At 41.2% G+C, this 16,110-nt stretch overlaps 3 protein-coding genes across 8 annotated transcripts; 1 reads left to right on the plus strand and 2 right to left on the minus strand.

Annotated features, from left to right (window-relative positions):
• Positions 1-413: 413 nt before the first annotated feature.
• mrpl12 (mitochondrial ribosomal protein L12) lies at positions 414-4,146 on the minus strand. 2 transcript variants are annotated; one of them, XM_004071387.4, is made up of 5 exons: positions 3,941-4,146; positions 2,950-3,142; positions 2,769-2,843; positions 2,473-2,610; positions 414-912 (listed from the first exon to the last, which is right to left on the minus strand). In XM_004071387.4, the coding sequence occupies exons 1-5, from the start codon at positions 4,003-4,005 to the stop codon at positions 796-798; spliced, it is 588 nt and encodes a 195-aa protein (XP_004071435.1). In that variant the 5' UTR covers positions 4,006-4,146; the 3' UTR covers positions 414-795. The 2 variants fall into 2 exon arrangements, with proteins under 2 accessions (XP_004071435.1, XP_011476416.1); XM_011478114.3 differs by having other exon boundaries at positions 3,947-4,122.
• Positions 4,147-4,236: 90 nt separating this feature from the next.
• On the plus strand, positions 4,237-6,703 carry LOC101165147 (methyltransferase-like 26 B). Its single transcript, XM_004071388.4, has 6 exons — positions 4,237-4,951; positions 5,037-5,199; positions 5,307-5,366; positions 5,446-5,513; positions 5,782-5,860; positions 5,939-6,703. The coding sequence occupies exons 1-6, from the start codon at positions 4,752-4,754 to the stop codon at positions 5,984-5,986; spliced, it is 618 nt and encodes a 205-aa protein (XP_004071436.1). The 5' UTR covers positions 4,237-4,751; the 3' UTR covers positions 5,987-6,703.
• On the minus strand, positions 6,254-15,397 carry hgs (hepatocyte growth factor-regulated tyrosine kinase substrate). Of its 5 annotated transcripts, none has more exons than XM_023957507.1 (20): positions 15,235-15,397; positions 13,678-13,762; positions 13,455-13,530; positions 12,789-12,881; positions 12,148-12,268; positions 12,017-12,069; positions 11,811-11,879; positions 11,555-11,679; positions 11,219-11,330; positions 10,988-11,086; positions 10,306-10,449; positions 10,183-10,221; positions 9,938-10,102; positions 9,639-9,852; positions 9,384-9,556; positions 9,158-9,298; positions 8,895-9,078; positions 8,692-8,822; positions 7,969-8,151; positions 6,254-7,417 (listed from the first exon to the last, which is right to left on the minus strand). In XM_023957507.1, the coding sequence occupies exons 1-20, from the start codon at positions 15,269-15,271 to the stop codon at positions 7,313-7,315; spliced, it is 2,349 nt and encodes a 782-aa protein (XP_023813275.1). In that variant the 5' UTR covers positions 15,272-15,397; the 3' UTR covers positions 6,254-7,312. The 5 variants fall into 5 exon arrangements, with proteins under 5 accessions (XP_023813275.1, XP_023813278.1, XP_023813276.1 ...); XM_023957510.1 differs by having other exon boundaries at positions 10,306-10,401; positions 11,219-11,303; positions 12,148-12,271; XM_023957508.1 differs by having other exon boundaries at positions 11,219-11,303; positions 12,148-12,271.
• Between the last annotated feature and the right edge of the window lie 713 nt (positions 15,398-16,110).

Here is a 16,110-nt window from a genome sequence, read left to right on the forward strand (position 1 = left end):
TAAGAATATTAGCACATTGTATGTGTCAATTCTTTGATTTAAAAATTAGGACAAAAACTCAAAGGTATTTCCCACTGCTATTTCTTTTTTTTTGCTTAACATTTAAAATTTTATTTGGAAGCAAAAGTAAACTACTGTATCGTAAGTTTTCAAACTGCTGTTTCATAAAGACCTCACTCAAAAAAAGTCTATCACATACAGTACAAATGTAATTTTTAGAAACAATTTTCCCTGCAGTTCTATGCATTTTTATGGTTAATAGTTGTACTAATAGACTTTAAATGGGATGAAAATACATAAATCATTAGAATGTACTACATTCTAAAAAAGTCAACAACAAAAAATTACTCAAAAAGACACGTTTAGAATAATTCATCTTTAATCCCATAACTACTCATTTCTGAGCCAATTACAGTTCATGCTGGTCCAGTATTCCTACTTTCACAGCGAAACCGTCCCTTTATGAAGGACTGGACAAACAGAAACACCAGCCCAGTTCTGGCACCAGGACCAGCATTTTGGTAGCGTTTGCTACACGAGCATCAGACAAACAGGAGCACTCAAACAAACTGCATGGTGGTGGTTTGTGCAGGCCGTGTCCCTGGAAAGTTCCATCTGCAGCGCCAAACCTGATGCTGATGACGCTAATATTGAATGAAGGCCTTTGCTTCTTTTGCTGAAAGTCCACGTCTTCGCACAAAAAAATAAAAACCAACAACAGTTATAAAATAATGAAAAACGAAGTGCGTGGCCAGAGAAATGGCATGGAAGAGGCGAGCATAGAAATGCACTGATTTACTCCAAGACTACAGTGCCGCCTGCAGCCTCCAGGGCTGCTTTCAGCTTCTCTGCTTCTTCTTTGGATACATTGGCTCGGATTTCTTGTGGAAGAGACTCTACAAGCTTCTTAGCCTGGATTAGAGGAGAGACACAAAAACAAGTGGTTATTCTTTTGCTCCAACTATTCCTTGAGATTCATGTGCAAATCAGCATCTGTATTTTTCAGGAAAGATAAGGAACATTTGGATCTCGTTCTTAAAAGTAATGGCTTTTTCTTTTTTTTTTTTTTAACTTGTCCTGTCCAACAGCTGGACAGACAGACGAGAGCTGAGGGCCTCTTGTGTTGGACATATTTTACTTTAACAATAGGGGTTATTAATCTTCAGACAAACCAGAGGTATGTCTGAATAAACCCCTTTTGTAATTGAGGCCAAACTTTATTAATTTCAACCATGTTTGAAAATTTTGGGTGTTGGACCGGACGGAAAAGGAAAGAAGGGAAGAAAAGGGGAGGGATGTTAGAGAGAGAGGGGGGTAGGAGGGTGATAATGGGAGGGGAGGGGGGATGAGACCATGAAGCAGCATAAAGCAACAAGTTTACTGGTTGTTAATCATTACGGTAAGGTTCAAATGTAGTACAAAAAGGGCGGGGCCTGTCCACACACACACTCGAATGTTATCAACACACCTGTTAGCTGCAAAAATGTCCACATGTCGACATGCACACAAAACAGATAGTGTTCACACCCATACCTATGCCTTAAAACCAACTGGCGTGAAATATTTCAGTCATTCAATCATGCAAACTGTTAGTGCAAAGGTGAGCTAACACCTGTGCTCAGGTGAGTGTTTACGTTCTTCTAAAATGGATGGTGGAACGTGAAAAGAAGGAGGGAGAGCCATCCCCACCACAAGATGGGGTGGGGATAATGGCTTTTTCTTTTAACTCGTTTGATCCAAAAACAGTTTTAAAAATTACAATTTAAAATTTTAATTCTATTCAAAGCATATTGTGTATAGTTGAGGGAACGCATCAACATGTGATTTAAACAGAACAAAGGTGGAACTTTCATTAATAAAGGAACTTTTTTTTTTTTTTTTTACAATGACAGATAAATTAAAGTCTTTGTTTAAACAAACAAATAAAAAGGTAAAACAAATCATGGATTTTGATTAATTTTGCATTTTCAAAAACCCATTAGATTTAGTTGAACTGATTCTTAAAACCCCAGACTCAGATGCTTTTACATGTCTTCTTCATGTTTAAAGCCGTTGAGCCATTAGTTAGACGCACGCATGCATGCACACAAACATTCACACGCTGATTGATGGCAGCTAACCCACAAGGAGCAATGTGGGGTTCAGTGTCTTGCCCAAGGACACTTTGACACTGACGGAAACTGAACCTGCGATCAGAAGTCCATCACTCTACTTCTGCACCACAGTTGCATGAATAAAAATGCAGATTTCTGCACAACGTCCACCATTAAACCAACGTTATTTGAGTCATGGGTGTGACCATTTAACAAAAGAAGGTTCTGAACAAACTGGGTCACAGACTTCACTGTTACTTCATTAACTACCACCTATTCAATGCAGTTCTGATTACTAAACAGTTCTGATTGCTGCATAACAAAAACAGATTTTAGTTACAGATTCATTCTACAGAGACATTCTGTACTAAATACTTACTTGTACCAGGTTCAAGCCTTGGATGCAGTTTTTCACTTCTTTTATTAGCTTTACTTTATCTGCCGCTTTCAATTCTGTCAATTTGACTGTGAAGTGAGTTTTCTCTTTTTTGGCCGGTGCCTCCTCCTCATCTGCAGCCTTCATTTACAAGAAGAAAAAACATTGTTACTGTCCATTTCTGATGAAATGATTTGATGCAACTTTGACCAATTAATTTACTGAGTCTTAAAGACTTTTACATGACGCTGCCTGCAACTTTTCCATCTTTTTATTGCAGTTTTTTAAGTTGTTTTTACCGGCGTTGCTGGCATGGCACTTGCTGCCATCGCCCCCATCGGCATCATTCCAACATCCTGAATGTTCAGAGTTTTCTATGATCAAAAAGAAAAGAAAAACTCACAAATCATCATTCAGGATCTGGAGAACGTTACAAAACTCCACCAATCAACATCTAAAATCAGTGACTTGGTCTCAGACCTTCAGAAGCTCGTTGAGGTCCGACACCTCTAGCAAGGTGAGGCTGGCGATGTCGTTGACCAGCTGCTGAACTTTGGGGGAGTACTGTTTGGGTGCTCCATCTAACGGGGGTGTGGCGATGGTTTCTGAATGACAGCTGGTTTTCAGAAGTCGGAGTGCACACAAGGATGGAACCTGATGTTGGAGCTGCTGCCTGAAAGAAAGACAAAATCCAACAGATTAAACTGGGATTTAATAATAATTGATACTTTATTCATCCCACAATGGGGACATTTTTTTCCGCATTTGACCCATCCCCTGGGGGAGCGGGGAGCTGCAGCTGAGCTCAGGAGGCAGAAGTGTTAAGGGTCCTGCCTAAGGACCGTCACCGAGTGATGTTAATAGCTCGTCTTTGATGAGGTAATTGCCCCTCCGGGAATCGAACCCTTGATTCCTGCATGGTAGCCTCTTACCTTACCAACCGAGCAACATGGTGATTCCTACATTTATCACAATGTTTAATATGAGCCATACCGCGAAATGTTAGCATTCCTAGCGTTTATGAACGTCAGATCTGACTCCTCCAGGTGAGTGCATTCAATGACTTTTCCCAGGTAAACACACCAGGTGAGCTACTAACAGCAGCTTGGTGTTAGCAACAAAGCATTTCCTGTTCCTAGAGCATGACCTTTGCTGACAGCAATAACAGGGAAGACGTGTTTAAATTAAACGAACATAAATAAATAAAATTTTATAACAGGACAACGTGAGAAGGAGCAGCAAATATTTTACGTTTTTTATAAAGTAGTTAAAACGACAAATACGAGTCATATGATGATGCTAACACGTCAACATAAAGCCACGGCGGACATGCTAATCTTAAATCTGCGCGTGAACAAACGGATTAACAAAAACTATACGGTTAACCCCAATAGGCTGCGGAACTCTGACTGTCCTTGAAAGAAAAAAGCAGTCCCACAGATGGATGCGCGGAGCCTCGCTGGCTTCGTACCGGTACCGGTGCGTGCTGGCGGCGGCGCGCAGCGTGGTCCGGAGGCAGCGGCTGGTGCAGTACATGCTAACGTTCACGGCAGACGTGTCCCCGGTATCCCGCTGAATCTCAACCGAATCTGTTGCTTTGGTCCAACCCGGTCCTTCTCCTGCACCCCTGCCTCAACAGCACATGGCGTCCCTCCTGACCTACCCACAATGCACCACGAACGTGAACTGTTAGCAAACCTACGGCAACTCACAAGGGTCAAAAGACACGTGAGCACAATAATAAAAGGGTAGCTGTAAATGGATGGACACCGACAGACTGTCAGAAATGTCAGTTTTCTGTTTCACTTGCCAAAGTCAGAGCACTTCTAATTATGCAAAACAATGCGTCACAAAACAATGCACATGAAAATGCATTTAAGTCCTTCAAAGCTTTTGTAAATAGATCCAAAACACAATGTTCATCCTTTAAACTTGTTTTTACTGTAAGCGTGTCATTACTTCAACCATTTGGACACAATGCTTATGTTATTGCTGCTTCTGTTGTATTAAATGCATTTTAACCTAATCAGACACACATTTTTGAGTGATGTGTTGGGTTGTGTCCATGTATGTGTTTGTCTGAGGAGGAGCACAGATTGAATCCTCTTAATCAGGTAATCTGCGCACCCATCTGCTCTTTCAAACATCCACCAGGTCCACTATTCACCAATGTGCCACTTCCATCGAAGGTGAAGGCAAGACGTATCCACTGACAGAGATCACTATAATTTGCTGTGGATTTGCAGAGAAAACGGAGAGCTCCTCCTCAGTTTCTCCAGACCATGCTGCTGTCTCCTCAGGCTGAGAGGAACTGGGAGAGTCTTTGTTCGGTGCTTGAAGATGTGCTGGAGGATCAGTCCCACCGACAGCTGTTTGCCTTGGAGCTGGGTTCTGGAACGGGGCAGCATGTCATACGGTTTGCCCAGAAGATGCCCTTTGTGACCTGGCAGCCATCAGATATCGAGGAGGCGTCGAGAGAAAGGTTTGAGACTCGACTCACTTTGGCAAATAGTTCTCAAATTCATATAAGGAGGTTGAAATAATGGAAAACCCGTCCTTGTTTGTAGCATCAAAGCGTATATTGCTGCGACCCACATACAAACAGTGCTGCAGCCTGTACATCTGGATGCAAGCGAACCATGGGAGAAATGGGCGGGACTTTCCAAAAACTCCTGTGACATCATTATTGCCATCAATTTACTGCAGTACAGCTCGTTCAAAACAGCACAGGTATTTATAAACACCCTGAACTCCTTTGCTTCAGTAATTAGGATTTGTAGAAATATTCATTTAGACCTAACTTATTTTTTTCTATTTATTCTTGTAATTTCCCAAAGGGGGTCATCAATGGAGCAGGAAAAATCCTAAAACCAAATGGGCTTTTCATAACCTATGGGGCACGTACACAGAACACAGTTCAAGAACTCCCCAAGTCAGGATTCAAAAGTCAAATTAGTTTTTCTTGTTCTTTTCCAGGTGTATGCTGTTAACGGCATAATCACACCAAGCCGTAATGAACAGTTAGATGCAGAAATTCGGAAACTGTAAGTGGACCTCATTAACCTCTAATTTTTATATCTTTTTATAATCTTCAGATTAACAACATTTTATATTTAATTAATAAATCCTTGTGTTATTTAATAAGTATCAGTGTAGTGTAGAATTGGAATGCAAAATGTTTTCTAATGGACTTTGTTTTAAAACCTCCCATTTTTTATTTCTGGATTCAATTAACAAAATATTAATTAAACTGCATCCGTATTGTGATCTCCAAAGTATTATAATCTGATCATGTTTAACTTTGCACCACAGAAATCCAGAGTGGGGTCTTCCAGATATTGATGTGCTGAGACAGCACGCGTTTGGGAACGGACTGCGTCTGGAGAGGATGGTAGGGAACTTCAATGCTTTATCTTCAGATACTTTCCTTCCAATTGACTTAGTACTTACGCATCTGTTTCTTTTTCAGGTTGAAATGGAAGATTACTACAAATGTCTGATTTTCAGAAAGCTATAAGGTTTAAAGGCTGTTGGATTTTTTTTTTAATGTACAGGTTTTTTCTGATTTTGCTGTTGAAAAAATTCCAATAACTGGCAGAAAAGGGTTATATAATCTAAAGTCTAATCTGTACTTATAAATTCTTTACACACATGAAAGTTTAAATCCCTTTGATTTACAAATTAAAAACCGTCGTTTCATGGATTTGAATAGAATCATTTTCTGCTACTTCCTGTGTCTTCTACGTGAAATGCAAAAAAAAAATAATAATAAAAAGGAGCCGCATGACAGTAAGAACTTGATGTTTATTAAATATAATTTTAAAATTAAAGTCAGTAAGTCAGAACAAGGAAGTCCACAGTTGGGAATGGAAGTTACAGAAAGCACAGTCGGAAAGTTTGACGCAAACATGCAGCAACACCTCTCAATAGTCAAATATACTGGATGAGCACTCAGCCGTTCTTCCAATGCGGGACATCAACCCAGTGGATGGAGGATCCAGCAACTGGAGGCTCTGTGCTGCCTTTAGCCTTAGAAAGGGGCTTTATATTTGGTAACATGTTATTCAAGTTCAGGAATTAAGTTTTATTTTAAGATTTCTGAACTGAAAGATTTCTCATTTATAGTAGCTGTTCATTTTTGATTATTACTTTTTGTTACGGGGTAATTACTAGAGGTTAGGCAGCATTGTTTTCATTGTAGAATCCCTTTCATGTGTTGTGAAGAACCTACATTTAAAAAAAAAACTGTATGTGCAGCACATAAATATATGTTAAAATAAAGTTTGTGTGGATGATGGGAAAAACTACATCTGGAATGTTAAATCTCGCCCCAAATGAAGACGTAATTAAATGCCTCTTCATTCAGGTGTGACACTCACAATCTCTAAAAACAGCACAGACGTTTCTCAACACCACCCAAAATGTCCGAGCAGGATGTGATCATTCCAGCAGATAATCTCAATTTTAACATGCAGAGTTAAGTTAGAAAAATATGATACAAAGGATGTTTGTGTCTCTCTTCAGTCCTAACTTAGTATCATTTTTTCTATTCATTTCAAGTTGAATTTTGTTGACTACTTCTGCGCTTGTTATTCTTTTAGAAGTAAATACCACATATGCATCAGTTGAAATGATGGAAGGAAGAGGTGAGGGACCTGGGTCATGAAGCTCTCCATTGCAGCTTTAACCCTTTATTTTCCCGTACTAGAGGGAAGTGGGGGTGAGGAAAACTAAAGTTCACGATATTTCACAAGATCACACCAAGTCCAGAGGCAAGGGGGGAGGAGGGAAGGACCGAAGGAGGAGAGAAGATGTAGTGTCTGACGGAGAGGCATGAAGGCTTTTAGTCGAAGCAAATGAGCTGTGCCTCTGTGCTGCAAGGGGCTGCCTGAGGCGCTTGCTGTTGTGCCTGTGGTTGCTGCTGTTGGGAACCACCAGGTGGCGCCACCTAGTCGAAAATGATTATTGAAGAATTCAGTAGGGTAGAAAACTATGGAAGCATTTGTGTAGCATAATTACAAATAAAATGCTTTTTCCTTTTCTACTTCAACACCTAATTAAAATGTTAAAGAAATTGATTTGACATTTCATTTTCAAAAAGTAAATGTGTAGCAAAATTCATTTAGAAATGTCTACTTTGACTATTAAAATGGATTAACAGAAATGCTCTTTCATTTTCAAAATGAAACTGCATTTTTTTGACTCAAAAGGAAAAATCAATACTTCTAAATGCATTTTCATTTCCTACTTAAAAACGCTTATTCTGTGCCATAATCAAAACGGAAATGCAAAGAGGGGATTGCATTTTCATTTTCACATCCACCCTGCGAATAGTGTCGCATATATCAATTCGATTTAGCATGCAGCATCATTTTGAAAATGAAAAAAAAGCATTTCTGGCATTTCTGACTTTTATTTTTAATTATGCTTTACAAATGCTTCCATAGAAAACATCAATTCCAACAAAATTGGCAGAAGACAAATAAATAGTCTGATTACCTGCTGGTACATGGGCTGCTGGCCTGACATGTATTGTTGTTGGGGGGGCATATTGGGATCCTGCCCAGGCAAAGCGGAAATTATGTTCTGCATGTTGTAGGGTTGGTAACCCATGTAACCCATGCCGTTGGTGGGGGCCGCCTGCGACATGTGGGGCATGCTCTGTGCCTGGGAGACTGCATTCTGGGAAAAACACAACAGTTAAGCTTCATCCACACCGACCTCGGCAACGGGTGTTCAAGCAACCACTTCTAATAAGAAGTCTATGTAAATCTGCATATTTGCCAGTTTCTTGCCTTTTTAAGTCTGTTTTTAGGCTCTACATACAAAACATGCATCCATTTCCTTTGACCAATCAGGGACTCGGATTTGGTGGTGACGTATGGATGACATCCCGTTTAATGTAATATTGAAGTGCCAACCATTAAAAACTTGATCATTAAGGAGAAATGGATATTATATATTAATATATATCGGAATAGAGATCTGAGAGAAAAAGTCTGGGGCAAGTTTCGAAGGATTTGCACCGATTCAATATTCTGCACCAAGCCTCTTCCAACTGTGATGCGCTGGTATCGGGTAGCGACAGTCCAGTGAGAACACCATGTGCTAAAGGCGCGTTCAAGAACCTGCGTTCTTTAACGCGCAAAACACATGCATGCGTACGAATTTAGCATAATTGATGACACCTGAGGATGATCTACGCATGTCTCACAGCCATACCTGGTAGGCCGGTGTGGGCTGATAGTTCGAGTAAGCAGGAGTGGTAGCGGGAGGGGCTTGACCGGCGGGAGGGGGAGGTTGCCCGTTGGTGCCCGCAGCCTGGTACATGTAAGCATTCACCATATTTGGATCTGGAAAAGGTCAGGCACATACATCAGTGAACAGGAACCAAACAATTAGTACGACCCATTTATGAACCTCACCTGTCGAAGAGGGGGGCATGGCCTGGTACTGACCCGGTCCAGCCTGCCCGGCCTGACTCATATAGATGTTGTGCATGGGTGAACCCTCTACAGAACCAGCAGGGCTGAAAGTGCCAGGGTAACTGGGCGGGGCCCCTGGCTGGTAAACCAAGCCTCCCGCGACATTCGGGGGTAAAGATTGCATCTGCAGCAGAACAGGAAAACGTCAATCTTCAGGGGCCACTTCTTTCTAAGTCGGTTAAAGCTGCAAGTTCAGTGTTTACTTGAGCGTAAGGCAGAGAGAAAGCCGGCATCTGGGCTCTCATCTGGACTGTGTGCTTTTGCTGCTCCAAACGCATCTGCCTCTCCTTCTCCTGCTCCTGGAGGCGCTGAATGGCCAGCTGTCTTTGCATCTCCAGATACTCCTAAAAAAAGCAAGAAGCATTGATTTATGAGTTAGGAACAGTGTGAGAAAGTCTCAAATAATGCTAAACGGCCAGATTTCATCACCTGCTTCTTCTGCCTCATGATCTCCAGCTTCTGTGCCAGCTGGATCTGCCGCTGTCTCTCCGCATCCTCTGCAGCCCTCCTCAGCTTCTCTCTGTGTTCGTCTCGAAGCGCGTTCAGGGCGGCTCGAGCGTCACGCACCTGGGCCAGCTTGTCCTGCAGTCCCTCATAATACACTGACAAGAGATAGTCCCCAGTGCGGTTTGTGCGCAGTACGGTACAGATGCAAATATACTCAAATGCAAAGTTCCCACTCACGGCGCTTTTCGTCCAACTGGTTGAGGATGTCCAGCAGCTGTGGATGCATGTTGTTGATGGACTGGAAGAGTGAGAGCACTGCACTATCGTTGGTGATGCTGCGCCCACGCATGTGGTTGCTCTTCATGCGGTTAAGGAAGGTCGTGACGGCATACTGCAGATCCTTCAGGAACTGCTCGTGGTTCTCCTCGGACTCGCCGTTCTGGTACGGTTGCTGAAGGACAAGTCGCAATAATGCAAATGACAAACCCATCACAACCAAAGAGGGAAATTTCTCCTCTTGAGAAGTTTTAGTGCACCTCTATGATGCTGACAGGCTGAACAGGGACATGACTCTCCACAGGCTGGCTGACTGCAGGCAGAGGTTCAGCTAAAGACACAGGGGCAGGGGCTGAAGGGGTGGGGCTCTTTCGAGCCTCTTCCTGTTTCTTCTCCCAATAAGTTCTGTTCAGGTAACGAGCCAGCTGCAAAAATGAAGCATGGAAGCACTAAATACATCGGTCAACAAGCCATTGATGCTACTAAAACAAGGAACCATAGATACCTCAGGGTCCACATCCTCAGCTAATGGAGCAGAAGAGTTCTGGAAAGCAGGAATGTTTGGAGTTATTTAAAAGCAAATCAAAGCTGCTGAATGTTAAGTGAAAAGAGGCTTTTGCTGCCTTACCACAGGGGGGGTGTAAAGGGTGCTGACTGGTGGAGCAGAGGAAGTCACGGGGGTTGGATCCGTTTTAGGATACACTGAATAGGAATTCTTGTGTCTCTGTAAGTGACCATGCAGACCTGTCAGATTTGATGTCCTCTCTGGTCTCTAGATGTTGCAGCATTCAACCAAAACATGAACACTAAGAGTTTAGCAGAAAACTGACAAATGAAATAGTGTTCCCTCTCTTTATCGAGGTTCAGCTTTCATGTTTTCACTGTTTCGTGGATTCTTGTTGGCTCAATTTTGCATGTTTTATTTTGTTTTTTTTTAAATCATACCGTGTTCTGCGATCTGATTGGCTGTAGACCTTGGCAATCAAACTCTTGGGTGTAATGTCTCCTGTACAGAATGCTTTCAGTTTTCCACATTTACATCTTTGATCAAGAGCAGATCTTAGTGTTTTTTCTATGATACTGGGCATCTTTTTCTGCCAGAGTTTGAGCATAGTTAAAAAAAAAGAACATGTAAAACTGTCAATGTGTGTCAAAGAAAAGCAAATAAAGTGTCTAGTGAAGGGTTTTCCAGTCTTAAAAAATCTGTAATTCTACTATTTCCTCCATCATAGTTTATTTTTAGAATGTAACCCCCATGATAATCGAGGAAACACTAAGAGGCAAGTAAATGATTTCTTTGTTTAACTCACCATCCGTTCCTTCTCTTCAGCCTCACTTTGGGAAAGGGCAATCGCTAGCTGCAGCTCCTCTTCCTCCTGGAGGGCTGCTTCATCTTTCTTGGGAGGCATCTATCCATCAAACAAAAAAAAACAGCAACATCAGAGCAGAAACCAAAAGAGGAGCCAAAGTCAGAAGTGTGCAACTAGCAAAATATTAGATAAACAGGCGAGAAGAAAGAAGAAATCCTTCTAAATAATTACCTGGGACTGTTGGGACAGAGGGCTGGTCAGATACTCGGGTGGCAGCTCGGCCAGACCTGCAGTAGGAGCTTTCCCTTCAGCTTTTCTAAGGGGAGGAGAGAGGGAGGGGTGGCTGGTGAGGAAAGGGGATCAGGGAAGACAAACAACGCTGTAAATTAGCAGAGAACCTGTTGAATAAACACCAACTCCAGCTCTCCAAACGACAGACAAAAATCAGATAAAAACTGGTTGATCTTTGTATATCATACTCATTTTCTGGTCACCGCACATCACAAACATTTTCTAGGTTTGTCTTCACACAAACTCAGGCTTTCACCATCGTGTCGGTAGACCTACTTGTTGAGCTGCTCAAAGCAGGGCTCGCACACGCGCACTTCCTTCTCAATGCCAAACTTTGGAATGGTGGAGTACTTAGACGAACACTTTCCACAGAAAATCTGTCCACAAGCTCGACAATGGTGCTGGAAAATTGAGCACAAAATGGCAAATTAGAAGTCTTAGTTTTAAGCGTGCACACCACACAAACTGAGTTCACCGCGCGAGCAAAGTGGTTAAATCTCCCAATGGCCTAGATACAAAGAGACCGGCCCACCTTTCTCGTCATAACTCCAAACTGGACTCTGCACCGGTGACACTCCTCGGCATCAACCCAGTCTGGAGCCTGTGTAAAGCACATGGGACATTTGAAATGCGTTTCTCCTCACTCCACTTTCTTGAGTTTAACTTGTGACTATTAGGGGATAAATGACCATATAAAATAAATAACAAGAAGAGTGAAATAAGAGACAGATGCCTTACTCTCTCTGCTGCAAACATGGCATCACTCTCCTTAAACTCAGGGAAAACATGACCTGTTGAAAAAAGATTAGAGAAATAGTTCACAAGTCCAGTAACAGCAGCAGGATATTAACACACTTAGGCACACTTACCTTCCACTTTCATTATCTGATAGGTGTCCTGGACAACCTTGTATTTTGGCTCGTTGCGGAAGGCGTGAGCCCAAGCCTGAATCAGGTAGAGGATCTTGTTCCGGACATTCGGTTCTGTCTGCTTCTGATGGCAACAGACCAATTTAGAGTCAACAAAATACGTGAAGGCATAGAAGATCCTGCTGTTTTAGGCTCTATGTCTGTCTTTTCATACAGTAGCAGCAACACAAACCCAGCTCTCAGTGTTGTTGTGCCAAAGAAGTGAGGTGGGAAGTCCCTTCTGTCACAAGACAATAACCTCACCAGGAAGTTGACACCAAATCAGGCTTAAGCAGCAGAATCATGTGACCCAGTGAGAAGCCAGCTACTGTAGACATGCTAACTGTAGTCACACAACTATGATCTAAACTTAACCATTTGGCTAAACTAAAACGAGAAACATCACTATCAGCACTTTAAAAAGGGTTTCTGAGGCATTCCTAAAAATTGTGTAGATGTGCAGCTTCACTCTATTCTCTACAATCATAATATGTCAAATCCTAGTTTTAATAATAAAAGATCTTCAGTGTCAAGTCATTGTAAAGTTAGTCAACATTTAATTCCAAGCTGAAAAAATCTTTGCCAATTTAGCTAAATTTAACCTTAAGAAGCTCTTTTAGTTCCTCCATGGTTTGCTTGCTTGCCACCTCATCGTGCACAGTCTGTCCACAATTCTTCACCACGGACTCCAGAACCTATAAAGCAACATCACATTATATCTCTCAGTTTGTGCTGCACAAATACAGAGAAGGAAATCCCATTTAGAACGGTATTAAATACCCACTCCCATCAACTTTTCATCTACTTCAAAAGCGTTCCCAGTGATACTTTAATTAGGATTATGCGGTTTTAGCCAATATAAAACAAAACTGTCATTTTCTAGATATAGTTTCTGCAAAGCATTGGAAGTTCATTAGACATTTGTCTCTGAATTGTGGGCGGGATTGTTGACATGAAGCAACCCCCCCCCCCCCCCTTCCCCAACACTTGCGCAGCAGAGCAGCTTGTGGCCCACGCAGCGTATTTTCTACGTCCCAAACAGGATCTTTATCGAACTGTATTTTTCATTTGCTCCCTGATTCACAATGATTTAAAATAAGAAATACTCAGAAATTCAGTTTTAATCCTTATTTTCTTTCTATATGTCATCAGAAAAATGCCACAAGAACATGGTAAAAACATCACAAATACATTTTTATTAGAGTGGGTCTTTAAGTATTGGGAAATAAGCATTAATGGTGAACAGATAATGAGTAAAAGAATCTTACCTCTAGTGCATAAAGAGCCACATGAGGATTTTTGTCGTTCAGCTTCTTTTTAATGGCCGCAATAGCATTCTTTGCTCTTGAAAGGGAAAATATTTTGCATAGAATGAGTGTAGTTAAAAAAAAAAAAACATGAAAGTGACATTTATATTTAGATGATTAACTAAAAAAACTATTTTATGAGACAAAATAATGAATGTAAATGCAAATTTACTGAATAACTCACTGTGCGTCTCCTTGACGAATGAGATCACAGATCTGCAGAATCGACTCCCAATCGGTTTCCAGCAGCAGCTGACTGGTGGCTTTATCTGCAATTAAATAAAAATATTTAAGAATGCGTTTGTGAAATCAAAACTTTAAAGCATTCTAAATAATTTCAATATCTGCTATAGTATTTTTGTATGAATGCATTTAATTTGATCAAGGGTTTCCTTCACGACTGCAAACATTTTTGTTTGTTGACAAACCACTCCTGAGGAGAAAAAAAAAATCAAGCAGCTTCAATTCAAAGTTTTCCCTTCCCTAAACATTTGAACAGCTGCGGTCTGAGTAGGTCCAAATTCTTTTAAAATAGTTTCATAAAATACTCCTTACTTTACTTTGACAAACATCTTATTCTCTGGTGAGTGCGCAAACCTTTGCAAGTGTCATAAATACCATAAAGAAATACTTAACAGACATAATATATTACACACAAATCATGTCTAAATAAACACCAATTGCATTTGTCTTTCACTTTTAGCCCTTTAGAAGATGCTTTTACTACAAACAACCCAGAGATTTCTCAGACACAGCGACTGTCTGGGATTTGAACCCCTAACCAAATACCTTGCAGATGGCTGCTCAACATAGATAAGACCGCCCACTTCGTTGTTTTTTTTCGGTTACGTGTTCACACATTACTCTGTCGAAACTCAGGCCAAGTATGACATCTATTAGTTTCCATCTACTGTCAGATGAATATGACAGTGGATGGATCAATTGAAATGTGCTTCAGTGCTTGCTAGATCACAGTTTTAACACTAAACACAGAAATCCAATGTGGTTAGACTTTTGCCAAAGACATCCTTTTAATCAGGGCGATTTTCTAACTAGTGCAGGTGATAACTGTAAAGCTACTTAACATGTACTGCAAAGCTGGCATGATTTATTTTCATTCTACAACAATACCCAATCCATGTGTAAATTAACGAGGCTGAGATTTATCTAGGATAAACTTCACAAATGTAATGTAGCGGCAGTAAATTTATCTTTGAGCTACAGCTAAATATTAAATAATTACGGAGATTAATGTAAAGCGCATTTTATAGCCGAGTGGTGGCTAGCTAGCTAACTAGCTAGCTGACTAACTACCCAACCTGTAGTAGTCCTGAAATTACGCCTTAGTTGCACCGAGCTAAATGCAGCATTTTGTGCACTATATTAAGATATTTAATTTACAAGTCACTAGCCTCACCAGCAAATTTTATGATGCTGTTTTAGGAAATTTGAACATCTTTTTCCCGAAGTTACAGCTAAACTTTGCCGTGGCAGCGCTTTGTTACTTGAAGAAATTAAGACTCTTCTTCTGTGTATGTAGACATAATATTCGGATTGATTATTTAAAAAAAGGAATCCAAGTGGGCCTTCGCACAGCAGCGACTTTGTTAGCAGGCTAAAATTAGCCCGTTGGCCTGAAAGCCCCCCTGTGACTGTCAAAACAATACGCCGCTAACGTCGCACTAGTGACTCATTAGTTGGATAACAAGCTGTTAACAAGACAAATGTCCCGTCAACTTACCGAGAAGCCTCTCGAACGTGCCTCCACCTTTTCCCATGTTAGCTTCGGATTCCAAGAAGGGCTGTTGGTGTGCCACGGATGATCAGACACTCCCGATTTTTCAGTGCTGACTGACTCGAGCCTGTTAGCTTCCCTATAGCCGCCACGGAGAACAGCTGTGTCTTACAGCACTTCCTACTTCCGGGACAGAGACTGCAAGACTTGGTAATGTCTCCCTCTAGCGGCCATTAGTGAAATTACATAGACATAACGAGGGTAGGGATAAAAAAAAAGCACTTCTTTTTAAAAGTTTTGACCGAACTACAAATTATTATCAGTGCTGATTTCCAGAGAAATGTATATGCTTACTGGGTGTTGCTCAAATGTGTAAATGCTGTTTACTTTATCAGGTGGATTCAGTTCCTTATTTAGTATTAGCTGTGGGTTGGGCACTTGAACTAACTTCTCTACAACGTAGTGATAAAGGGGGGATCAGTTATCCAAAAACCTAAGCATACTTCTCATTGCTGTCCAGAAATGTAACAACACTTAGGTTCCTGTCAAAGTTAGTCTTGAATGGCCTCCAAGTGTTCACAAAAAGACATTATTTGTGATCAATTGTTGTCAAATTTCGTATTATTTTATGATATCATAGACTCCCCTTGAAGAAATGAAGCAATCTTTTTCTCCCTGTATGTCGTATTGCACTGCATCGCTCTAACATGATGGTATAGGCCTACTTAGGTCATGCATGAGTCACTACCTGGCACTTAGAACACTGCAGCCCATTGTTACTGTGGCACTGTAATGCTCAATCAAGTGGCATTGTGTTGTTCTGTCATCTCCTGTTACGGACAGGAGGTACGAAACCCTATGAAATGATGAATGTCTTCACAG

Source organism: Oryzias latipes, chromosome 8 (genome assembly GCF_002234675.1).
Source record: "Oryzias latipes chromosome 8, ASM223467v1".
Lineage (NCBI taxonomy): Eukaryota > Metazoa > Chordata > Actinopteri > Beloniformes > Adrianichthyidae > Oryzias > Oryzias latipes.

Bases quoted from the DNA above. Each gene is read 5' to 3' on its own strand.
- mrpl12 (XM_004071387.4), bottom strand. From the start codon at position 4,005: ATGTACTGCACCAGCCGCTGCCTCCGGACCACGCTGCGCGCCGCCGCC. The intron at 2,844-2,949 runs GTCTGAGACCAA...TTTTGATCATAG, and splicing joins ACCTCAACGAGCTTCTGAAG to AAAACTCTGAACATTCAGGA. The intron at 913-2,472 runs GTAAGTATTTAG...CCTCTAATCCAG, and splicing joins AAGGCTTGAACCTGGTACAA to GCTAAGAAGCTTGTAGAGTC.
- LOC101165147 (XM_004071388.4), top strand. From the start codon at position 4,752: ATGCTGCTGTCTCCTCAGGCTGAGAGGAACTGGGAGAGTCTTTGTTCG. The intron at 4,952-5,036 runs GTTTGAGACTCG...CCTTGTTTGTAG, and splicing joins GAGGAGGCGTCGAGAGAAAG to CATCAAAGCGTATATTGCTG. The intron at 5,514-5,781 runs GTAAGTGGACCT...TTTGCACCACAG, and splicing joins GATGCAGAAATTCGGAAACT to AAATCCAGAGTGGGGTCTTC.
- hgs (XM_023957506.1), bottom strand. From the start codon at position 15,271: ATGGGAAAAGGTGGAGGCACGTTCGAGAGGCTTCTCG. The intron at 9,299-9,383 runs GTGATGAAATCT...TGCTTTTTTTAG, and splicing joins TCATGAGGCAGAAGAAGCAG to GAGTATCTGGAGATGCAAAG. The intron at 8,152-8,691 runs GTATGGCTGTGA...TGTTTTTCCCAG, and splicing joins AGCCCACACCGGCCTACCAG to AATGCAGTCTCCCAGGCACA.